The 12,449-nt window shown below is 33.2% G+C and overlaps 1 protein-coding gene across 1 annotated transcript; it reads left to right on the top strand.

The window, feature by feature from the left end:
* The first annotated feature begins 1,537 nt into the window (after positions 1–1,537).
* LOC110461385 (blastula protease 10-like) lies at positions 1,538–11,426 on the top strand. Its single transcript, XM_021514835.1, has 10 exons — positions 1,538–1,610; positions 2,557–2,806; positions 3,369–3,525; positions 4,196–4,259; positions 5,216–5,419; positions 6,346–6,478; positions 6,834–6,950; positions 8,437–8,534; positions 10,027–10,151; positions 10,771–11,426. The coding sequence occupies exons 1-10, from the start codon at positions 1,542–1,544 to the stop codon at positions 10,895–10,897; spliced, it is 1,344 nt and encodes a 447-aa protein (XP_021370510.1). The 5' UTR covers positions 1,538–1,541; the 3' UTR covers positions 10,898–11,426.
* The last annotated feature ends 1,023 nt before the right edge of the window (positions 11,427–12,449 follow it).

Raw genomic sequence — 12,449 nt, 5'->3', positions numbered from 1 at the left:
TTCCTCTGATGCTATTTAGCGTTTAAGATTTTATCCCCGAAATAATTGATACAGAAGTGTTTGTTATCTTACGAGAGTCTTTGAACACTCACATAAGTTAAAAGGGTTGTAACGTTTACTTTCTCCAGAAAATTCTAAACACGATATCAAATCAAGTCTTTGTGTAATGCGATGTGTTTTGTTTGCAGCAACGTATTGTGTTTTGCGCGATAGGGTATTGAAAAAAAGTAATTGTATGCATACCCTTGTGTTTTCCTACATGTACTCCGCAAGTTGGTTTTACCCCAAGAAAATGAGCTTTAAGCTTTTCTCTTGGCATAATGACAAATAAAATAATATCAAAGATTTTGGTTTGAATGTTTTCATTGTGGATGTGTACGGGTACGGTCGGCTCTATTTAAAGTTTAAATCATATATCAAAATATTAAAGGAATTGTTATTGATATAAAACACACTTTTACTCAAGTTGCACTCGACGAAAATTACTACACTATCTGTGTATAGTACAAATACCAGGTGTTTTCATATAATTGATACCAGAATATATTACAGTTTTGATGGTTTACTTTAAATTTTCCCTCAATAGATGTATTTACAATTTCTTTGTGTACTTGTATAACGAGCATGCTGCTACCCAAGGACGTGACACAGTGTCAGGTGACAGCGATTTCGCAAATGTAACTACGTCAAAAGAAGATTTGCAACAGCTTAATGTGCGTAATTTTAAATATCAAAATGTAAAATTAATTGTTTATTTTTATTAAAATATGTTATTGCATATGTTGACATAGGTGGGAATCAATGCAAATTGAGATAAAATTCTTTGGTTGCACCACCTTCCTTGAGCAAATCACAATATGTTATTCCACGCGCTACGTCGCATACCTCGACACCAGGCGTCGCTACCATAGCATTCACTGCCCTTGAGATTTACATGATGTTTGTTTCCCTCTATCCGACGTCATACCAACAGAGAGCCACACATTATTCCTCAATGCTATCTGTTGCCCCACAATTAAATGTCAAACCCAACATGTCCTCATTGTATAATCCCCAATGCATTGTTAGTCTATCCTAATGCCAATTTTTTTGTTCAAGCCTTTTTTTTTGCGTACTTTTCCAAAAAAACAAATATCCAAAATACATATGTATTTATTTGATAGGGTTCTGCTTAAACACCGTGTGTATGTTAATTTTTATGAAAAAAAAAATCAGTTTTAATTTTTATTTAATATGTAATCAAGTTGACTAATCTTGTGATTCGTTGGCCCGGACTAATTGACAGGTGCGATTTACGGATGGGGAAAGGTACGAAACAGGTGATAACATTTACGGTCTGATTTGTATAAATACCAGGATAAACCTAACAAAAGACGTACCTTTACTCTCTGTCGTCAGACACAGCAAACTTTAGCTTACATTCATCAGGTTTAATGAAATGGTCAGCTCTCCTAGGATTGGCTAGATATAAGAATTAAGGTGGACAGCTTATAACGTTTAACCCGTTCTTTTTCTTGCATAATATGGAGCGGTTTGGTGCAATGATGTCTTTACATGTATTTACAGTAATTTTGATGTTTGGTTTGATATGCAACTCTTTACCAATACAGGTAAGTGCAATTTAGAAAATAACATTAGCTGGAAATGTTGATTTCAATTTAAGAAATCATTCATAAACGATCTTACATATTTCATAATTTTATTTTGTGCTTTATATTCAAACCGAGAATTTTATCATAATTGTTTTTTTCGTTGTTGTGATGCTCTGCTACGATTTTCGGTAATCCCTAAAGCTTACTCTTTTAAAGCTTGCAAGTGAACATTTCTATCTATATATCAACAAGATTTTTATTTCAATGTGCATTAGATGATTTTATTAGTTAACTAATCTGATGTCTAATTATCTAAAAACTTCCTGTCTTCCAATATATATACATAACCTTAAACCTACATAAGGCTCAATACAATAAACATTCATTAATTAGTAAAACCACAATTCGGACAACTTTGATTACATAGTATCATCACTGTAACATTTCTAATCACAAATTGAACGAAATGTATAGTATTAAACTGAGGTGCAGATGTATAATATTGCTTCAAAAACATGAATGCTTATAATTATTGTTATGACATTTTAATTATTTCTCATCGTGAAAATATCCCTACACGTATAATATGATCAGTAATCTACGTGATCTATATCTGATAAGAAATAAAAAAGTCTTTTTCCGCGCAAAAATACATCAGTCCAGATTTTTTAAATGTTTGTTTACTTATTTGATTTGCCCTAGTAATTCAATAATTTAATTCAAATAACAATTTTGTTTTTAATATGGCATTCTTTCGTAACTTATTTTCTTGTATTTATTTCTTTATATACTAATTATAGTCGATATAACTATTGTGCGCATGCACTTTATATCAAATCTTAGAGCTACTTTAATTCTCGTCGTCTAGATATGTTATAAACCCTTTTGCATTTCACTGTTAGACCCAGTGCCATGTTCTTCCACACACCATTCTAATAAAAATAAAAAACACTTTCAATTGCAGGATTCCAGTCGACCGGGGCTAATTCAGGCTCTTACACAAACTGACCATGACACTCCAGCAACGCCTGAACAGGCGCTGACCAGTACGTTTGAAGGTGACATGATTCTGACCCCTATCCAGAAGAAAGCTATTCGGGAGGATGTTGCGGCAAGGAAAACGGGAAGATATGGAAGGAAAAGGAAGATTTTGGCGGATACAAATTCGTATTGGCCGCAGGCTATAGTTCCTTACGAAATCGATCCCAGCTATGGTCAGTATAGCAATCATTGATCATTTTATGTACCTACTAGTTTCATATAGTACACTTAATTACCTTTTAAACTAAATCGACTGTATATATTAAAATATAGAAAAAAAAATGAAAGTCAGACGCGAAAAAACAAGGAAATAATTGAAAGAAATATGACGCTTATTAGCACGCATTATCTTATCTTTGTATTTTCCTTTTTTTTATTCAGTATCAACCTCTGTTGTGTGATTTAATATAAACGTACCAGTTATCTAAATTAAAACGAATGAAGTTAAAGGGGAACAAAAGTACAAAGAGAAAATAAGAAACATTTTCCATTTGCTTAATTCTTTAAATATGTTTGCCCTGTACACGTAGAACATCGTACTGTAAGTTTTTAATCAGTGATGTTTTTTCATTCACGACAGCTGATAGATTATGAAAATGATGCTTCAAAAATACAAAAAAAAAGAAGCTAATCCAACAAAAGAAAGACAAGTTTAATGATAAATGTATCTCATTTCATTTAATCTTAATCTTTCTTTTTTATTAAGATTGTTAAATGAATCGTCAACGTTTTCAGCTCCAGGCAAGGCTATGTGGAATAGGATCAAGGTCGCGATACAGATGTGGGAGTCTCGGACTTGTATCCGCTTTATACCAAGGTCAATGGCTCTAAGTCAACAGCTTGGTCACATGGACTACGTTCTCGTCCGTCCTTGGCCGCACTCTGGACACGGGTAAGATACTAACAACGAAATATCTGCAACATGGATAACTGTGTTAAAATTTTCTATAACACAAAATTAAAAGGAATGGAAAATGGCTTTGAAAAGACATAGATAATCGCCGATAAGTATTTATCTAATGATTAATAGTTGATGCGAAAATATCTGCTGATCAAAATCAAAAAGTGTATACAGCAATACATAAAAAACGTTCCGTTAGTACCGAATACTTCACTAGCAGAATACATGATATCGCCTATTCTTATATTTGACTTAACTGAAATATTACAGTTCTCAGATTTTGGTCACACGTACATCCTTTGTCGTATCAATAGTATAATTAAGTATTTTAATTTGTCCGTGAATATCACACTTGCAATAACTATGACTACTCTTAACACAATTCAAGAAAAAATGTCGTATTGTCAAGACAAAAGAACAAAATCCTATCTTAAAGTCTAAAAAAATTACAACAGGATTTAAATAAATCTCTCCAACATCAGGCTGGCATCCCTGACAATGTTTCATATCAAAACCGGGACAGCTTTTAATTATAAAGTTAATTTACTAGAGCAATTCTGTTACTTTCCCCTCTTTACTTACAGTTAGTATGTTCGACGCTCGCGTTTTATATTTGTGTATAAATGCACGACAATTTCCATAACAATCTTGTGTATTCCAGCTGCATATCTAACGTGGGGAGAATTCGTGGACAGCAATCCATTAATATTTCTAGCATATGTTCCGTAAGTACTCAAACATTTATTCTAATTTTTAAGATTTATCGTAAAGAAAAAAATAACTAAACAAGCAAATACCTCAACAAAAGTTAAACAAAAGTAGAAGCTGTTATTTCACGTCATCAATTGACAAGGACATACTCTACAAATATTTGGAAAAATAATGCCACTTCATTAAAACAGAAGAACACTATCTAAACAATATACGGAAACAAGTAACATCTTATCATTCAATACACAAGGACGAAATGTTAAATAGTATAGATACAAATATTCCACATCATAAATCCACAAGGACGCAATCGAAAATACTATATAAACAAATACTGTAAAGGTGGATTTTTTGCGTGTGGAAATGTTCGCGTTAGACCTTATAAATTGAACGCGATGTGGAATTTTAGCGTTGACAATGGTACTGACATCTATATGTAAGTATTATATATAATCTATATAATGTATGAATAAATATTCGCGTGAGAATGTTTTCGCGCTAATATTCTCAACACGAAAAACGTTAACATTTCCACACCGCAAAAATTTCCACTTTCACAGTATACCACATAATCAATATACAAAGACATAATCGAAAATACTAGAAAAAGCAAGAAACCATATCATCAATACACAGACAAATCTAAATATTTATGTATTCAAACTATGAATAAGACTTGTTACAATAAGAGCGTTTTGGTAGATTTATAAGGTCGACATATTTGTAAATCATATATATCTCGCGAGATTTTTGCGTTGATAAGCGAGAATCATTGAAACAAATACGTCTCTAATTTCATAAAAAATGTATAAATATTATCATAACTTCCCTATTTAAATTCTCATTCACTAAGTAAATGACAATTACAAAATTATATTATATAAACATAATTATATCTGTCATAAAAGTAATAGAGTAGTAAAAAACCACATATAAACTTCTCTTAACTTATGTTTTTCTTATTCATTAGGCGGGACGGATCGCTCACGAGTTTGGCCATACCATAGGGTTTGTACATGAACAATCCCGCCCAGACCGCGACCTTTACGTCCATATCAACTACAACAATGTAGCAACCAACCAGAGCAGACAGTTTGAGAAATATTCTAACTCCAAAGTCACTACCTACAGACTGCCGTACGACATCGGATCTATCATGCACTATAAATCTACAGTAAGTTGCTTTAGTCATCACGTTAACATAAGGAAGATCAACCATTTACAGTCAAACACTTTATGATTGAATGCGCTGATTTCAAACATACGTGACAGATTTTATGATGTACCCTCTGTGAAACGTTTATTTGATATTGTTTCTGTGCAATCAATAATGATTATTTACTTTCAGTTAATCTCTATAATAAGATATGGTATATTTTCTAACCCAAACAATTCGGTTGCTAATGATATATTTTGACATCTTTACACATTTTAACCTTTTGTTTCTGGTTTTTATGTATTCCTTTTTTATGAATGTCCATTTTTTTTACATCGTTGTTTGGCCCTAAATGACTCTTAATTGTCGATGGGCCGTAAAACAATACAAAAACAAAACAATAAAAGCATCTATATTTACTTAGATAATTATAATGTTAACATACTTAGATAATTATGATGCAAATATATACTTACAAAAGTAAGACATATATATATATATATATACTACATTAGTTATGATGTATGTATACTTCATTTATTATGGTGTATATATACTTAAACAAGTATGATGTATACTTAAATAATTATTTATGTATATTTGCTTAATCAAATATGATGTAAATATATACTAAAATAATTCAATGCAAAAATGACAAGTGATAATGAATACCCTCTTTTACCAGGTTAGCTAAGAAACTATTTTGCAATCAATTTTTTTATTCTGATAAAAGCAAAGATAAGTTATTATTTTAATTCACTTAAAACAACTGTAAAAAAAACCTATTAACGAACGTATATGAATCATGCAACAAAGGTGCAAATACTACATTACCATTGAATACGAAAAATGATAAATGGTAACTAAAATAAGTGGTGTCTTAACGCTTAAACAAATGGCAACGATATGAATATATAAATGAAATGAAATGTCTTAACCCGCAGGCTTTCTCAAAAGACCAACGCCTGCTACAGACAATCACCACAGATGACCCCTTGGTACAGAAGTGGATGGGTCAACGAAATGAAGTCAGCTTCCTTGATGCAAAGCTTGCCAACTTGGCGTATAGATGCAACAGTATGTTATTTTCAACTTTATTGAAATGTAGAAAGTTAAATAGGAAAACGTAAAACATCATAAAAACGCACTATAAAAGAGTGAAAGACATGAGTGGAAATAAATATTATTATTTCATAACGGTTACAGCAATCACTGGAGCGTGATGTCAGACGTCATTCTACTAAATAATAGTGGGTTTTTTTTATTAGGTTTTGTTTGTTTGTTTTGTTGTTGTTTTTGTTGTTGATGTACTGTTTTTTGTTTTACGTACAATTGCAAATGTAATTATCTGAAATCATCACAACGTTTCAGTCACAAGATAATAAAAGGGTCGTTCCAAAATGATGATTGACACATTACTTGCACATTACAGGTGCCTGCTCCGTTCCCCTGTCCTGTCAGCATGGTGGATATGTAGGCCCATCCTGTACTTGTGTGTGTCCTGAAGGATTAACAGGACCAGTCTGTGACACCCCACACATCCAACAAGGTAACCCATGGATCAGCATTTTTTTTAATGTTGAGCAATATCGGTATCACAACGTGTATATTTATAATTTCTTAAATGGATGCATAAAATGATCAAAACTAATTAAGTCCCCCGAACAAAGTTGGGGGGGACTTGTTGTTTTTGTCCGTTTGTTGTTATTATTATCATTATTATTATTTCTTCCACTTTCTTCCACCAGGAAGGTTTCCGCCATTCTTCTCGAAAACTACCGAAAGGTACTTGATTTCTGATTCTTAAAACAAAATGGCCGCCAAGGGGAGGCAACAAATAAATTTTATCATGAAAATTGGTATATAGGTACATTATTACACCACGAATACAACCGTAGCTTCCATTTCCGGTTTCGACAATCATTTCGTAGTAAATGGCTCGTTTAGGGGACTTCTGTAATGGTCCCCATTACAATAAGTACTTGCTGTGTCACAGTGTACGGATAATTAAATAAGCAATGTAGAAAACCTACGGTGATGATTTGATTTTCTTCAATTTTTTTTCTATATAATGGTATTTCTCTCATTTCCCTGCCTGTGTATAAGATAGAGGTTAGAAAGGGGTGTAGTAAATTTCTATCTTACACCTCATGTCACGTGACGAGACGTCACAATGACTCGACAGTGACAATGCAGAAAAGACGACGCGATGAAAATAAAAAAACTTTATGATATATTTACCGAACACGTTAGAAAGATGTTGTTAATTTTCCTGCGCAAACTCTGTATGCCAATATGGGATATGCTTAATCCGACTGGCTGATTCGTTTTCGTCTAAAAAAGGTCAGGGGGGAATTGATATTTTCAAAATGGTGGCCAGTCCAAACATATTTTTATGGTTTCTGAGCTTATTCTGGTGGTTGGAATGAGAGAAAAATACTCAAAAACCCTCGGCATAGCCTCGGGTTTTACCAAATTTGAAAACCTCTCGGTGGAATTTACCTATCCTACATCCCTGAGCATGAAAGAGTCTTATAATCTTGGCAGTATTAAAGGGCTGTACGCATATTCTCCTCTGTTTTAACGGTAGTTTTAGACAATTTGGGTTTCAAACTCTTTGGCCCCTAACATCACGTAGGAGTTCTAGAAAGACAAAACAGCCGTATGATGCAATGTCATTCATTTTGGCATACTAAATCTATTATCACCGGAGTGTTACTTTCATCTTTCTTTAATAATTATATTTTTTTCTTTTTATCAATGACTGGTTTACAAAACGAAAATCGCTTAAACATTTATTTGATTCTATTAGCAGCCAAAGTTGAGCTTTAGAATAATTTTTCCATGGAACTGATAACACAAAAATAACTTTGTGTTCGTTATAAAAGAATCTAAATCAGATAATCTCGTCAATATTGCTCAAGATCTGGTTATGCGTTGTATATATGTTATTTGAAGTAAATAAATATGCAATACTTAGTTTATGTTAAAATAAATGGTAAATCGCAGTACATATAAATGTTCCTTCATTACAGGATGTGGTGGCAAACTAACTTCAACACATGGAGTCATACAGTCATCTAACTACCCCGGGAACTACAATCCCGATACGGAGTGCTCCTGGCTTATAGAGGTACGTATTAATCGATACGTTTTCATTACGTAATTAAGGATACCGTCTATGTGGATGGTTAGTAATGTTTTTCTTTATTCATTAGGTTTTTTGTTGTTGTTTTATGTTGTTGTTTTTTTGTGTCCCCTCGGTTCATGTTGTTAGCTTTGATTGTTCGATTTTGTCATGGTTTTGCGACATTCTAGCAAATGTATTTATATTTTTTATTTTACTCTTTACTTATTTGAAACAATTCAGTATAAATAATATGAAAATTGGAGTAATGTACGGTCCAAGACTTATCTATATAAACATTTATTTCACTGAAATTTAAATAGACTTACTGTATTTGTATAGATCTGAATAAATTGTTGAAAAAAATACCATATACAACAACCACAAGTTTGTGTGACCTGTTTCTACCACAATAAAAAAAACATATTCCGAGGAAACATTGACATGTTCTGTACTGCAATTGTGTTTTGTTTACGATATCAGATGGGGCGTAAGGACATGACCTGTAGTAAAATGCCGCTAATTAATATGCAAAGATTACAATTTCAGGAATATGTGGAAATATTATGATTTATTACAAATCATAACAAGTACGTAACAAATATATTGTCTTCAAAGCAATAAATTTATAGAAACCAACATAAGAAATTTATTATCACAAAAACAATAACTAACTACCTTCTGTGTATCATTATTTCTGCCACCGCATGAAGCGGCTTTCCCGCCAAATTGTCCATTCAAAGGAGTCCCGGTCAAAGTTTACCGTGTCAGCCAATCAAAACGCGTTTAAAGTTTATACTACGTGTGGTATAAACAATATGTTATACAACAGTTGTAATGATTAATTGATGCCTTGGAGTTGAATAACACCCACCTATTGTGGTAGAAACTGGGTTATTATCTAGGCAGTATTATTTTCGCGGGTTTTTTTGTGGAAAAAATCAACTGCGAACTCAACGATGCAATGCAAATTCCCAACTCTAATCATCATTGTAAGGTTTAGCCTTACAATGTAGGTTTAGCCTTACAATGCAATGAATGTCTGAAAGAAAGAAAAAACAGACCTACGCTTAACGAAAAATACTTATAAAACACTAGTGAAAACAAGCTGATGAATTCAGTCTATCCAAGAAAAGGGTAATAGCATAATAAAACGACAATGACAAAGAAATCAAGAGTAGTCGTCATTCTTCAGAAACATGTCATTTAAATTCTATCTCATTAACCATATTTTACTTGATTAAAGGCCCCTGAGCAGTCCAGTATCGACCTTCTTCTATCTCATTACCCGTATTTTACCTGATTTAAGGCCCCTGAGCATTCCAGTATCGACCTTCTTCTATCTCATTAACCATATTTTACCTAATTAAAGGCCCCTGAGCAGTCCAGTATCGACCTTCTTCTATCTCATTAACCGTATTTTACCTGATCTAAGGCCCCTGAGCAGTCCAGTATCGACCTTCTTCTATCTCATTAACCAGATTTTACCTGATTAAAGGCCCCTGAGCAGTCCAGTATCGACCTTCAAATCCAGGAATTCCATATCGAAGATGACTTTGACGATGTGTGCAACAATGACTTCCTGGAGATCAAACTTTATGGTGTACAGCAGGTTGGACAAAAGTAAGTTCAACAAGAAAATGCATTAAATAACGTTACGTAGTATACACTTCGTGGAATGAAAGTCAATTAAAGCTAAATCATAAACTTAAACAAGGAGTATAATGTCTTTGTCACCGTTTCCGCACTATCGAATATGTTTCTTGCACGATCTAATTTTTTATTCTAGAAAATTATTAAAAACGATGTAAATTTTCTTAAGTAAAATAACAAGTTATATCCCTAAATCTTTAATGAAGAGGGGCATACATACCTACATAAGGAATGTAAACCGCTTATATTAGATTCGAATGAAAGGTCGACACGATGGGTTATTTGGTCTACCCCCGAACTTCTTATCCGAAATAAAAACATTAACCGCAAATAAACATTTGTCCCACTAGCCTGTCGTGAAGTCTGACTTTACATAACGTAGGTCACACAAAAGGCAAGTTTATATATTAAAGCGATAGCCATGCCGATATAAAACCTTTTTAATGGTGGCCACAGCTGTCCTTGTTTTTCTATGCTAGATCCTAACGGTTAAGCCGTTGGTTGGAAAACAGCGAAGTGAAAATTATTAACTGTAAAGTTAAGCTAACTAAGAACAATGTAAATGATATGTAACTTCTCCTGTTTTCAGATACTGTGGCGAGTCGTGGAAGGGTCGAAACATCACATACAACGCTGGCGGAAGTCTGCTCATCCGCTTCGTTAGTGATTTCGCTACAGAAGAGAGCGGCTTCAGAATAATGTATCGCATTGTGTGAAGTTCACTTTCAGCGGAATATTGCCGTCAAGGCGCCTAACTTTCTCTTCTAATCAGTACGGGTGTTGGAAGGAAGACATTTACACCGTGGAAAATGATAGATTGTATTAACAGGCTCTGCACAGGTTTAGTCGTTACCGTTATGCAAAATTTTAATAAAAAACCATATCCAGTAATTATGTGGGTTCAGTTCGTGTAGCGATGTCAATAAGACAGTGTATTATCTGCTTTGAATTGTTTTGAGTGAATTAAAAAAATCATCAGTTTGTACAAAGAGAGAACTCAAGACTTACAAGAAACATTAAACAATTGTGGCATACATATGCAAACGGATCAACATAGATGTATCATTAAGAACTATTTATTTGCAAGCTTATGAATGTTTATACAGTAATATGGTGTGATTCAACATTCCTGTCAGTTTAGTATATAAAGAATTAACCGATAGTTATTTATATCAACGACTCTGCCATTCAGTAGATGACTAATTGTTTACCCTTTTATTACTAGAGATATACGTTATTGTGTGAAAATAAAATGGTTCTGGTATCATATTCATATCTTGCTATTTGTTCACACCAAACGAACGGAAATAAAATATTTATTATTTCCAATAAATCGCTACAAATAAAACACGTACCTATCTATTTCCGTCTCATCGATTCCTAATGAAGGTTTTACAGCATTGTAAATAATTTCCTAAAATAAAACAAAACTAAAATGAACTTTTCCAATGATATTTATAGTTTTATAACAAAGAAATAATTGATATAAATGTATTGTTTGATTATCTTGCTATGTTATATCTACGACATTAAATGTCATCCGAGCCTTACTGTCCAAAGCATTGATAGCTTAACGGGAAAGTTCATACTGCCGTGTTTAACATTTGTCCTTTCAATGTGAGGTTGTTATAATACCTACTAACTAGAGTAATAATGTGTTAAAACTGATAACAAGACATATTTCTGATTTCCAACAGCCATATTTAACTACTAATCAAGAAACTTGAAGCTCAAAATGAAACGTGCAGAATTAGGGAATATTAAGAACCTACATGTATTTAGAGAATTTGATTTTTTTTTTTGTACTTTCTCACTGCGAATTGATAGCCACCTTGTTGAAGTCCCTTGTCTTTTGTGTTTCAATAATTCCTAGAGCTATACTTAACATGTACAACCACGACAGTCAATTCCTTTTCTATTTGCCATTGCCGTACATGAGTTGTGTATAACGCACATAACGTACCAAATTGCGACTGTTTATATCCATTTTTCCTACCCTATCTTTGCTTTTTTCTTCTCCTGATCTTTATTTTACACCGTAATGCATACCCTTCGCACCACCTCAAATTTGGCAGAAAATTCGCCCATGTGAGGAAGGCAATGTTTTCTGTTGTTCTGTCCAAATGACAGTCAGCACATCCAAAAGTCTGTAATAACAGTAGCTGCTATTCAAGGAATAGCTTTCTTTTTTTGCCAGGTTATGAGGTAATAGCTCCAGTTCGGCACATATAAAGCAAAGTTCAATAGACACGTGCTGAAGTTATAGAG

This window comes from Mizuhopecten yessoensis, unplaced genomic scaffold (genome assembly GCF_002113885.1).
Source record: "Mizuhopecten yessoensis strain PY_sf001 unplaced genomic scaffold, ASM211388v2 scaffold10603, whole genome shotgun sequence".
Lineage (NCBI taxonomy): Eukaryota > Metazoa > Mollusca > Bivalvia > Pectinida > Pectinidae > Mizuhopecten > Mizuhopecten yessoensis.
This window is presented reverse-complemented; position numbering and strand designations above follow the sequence as displayed.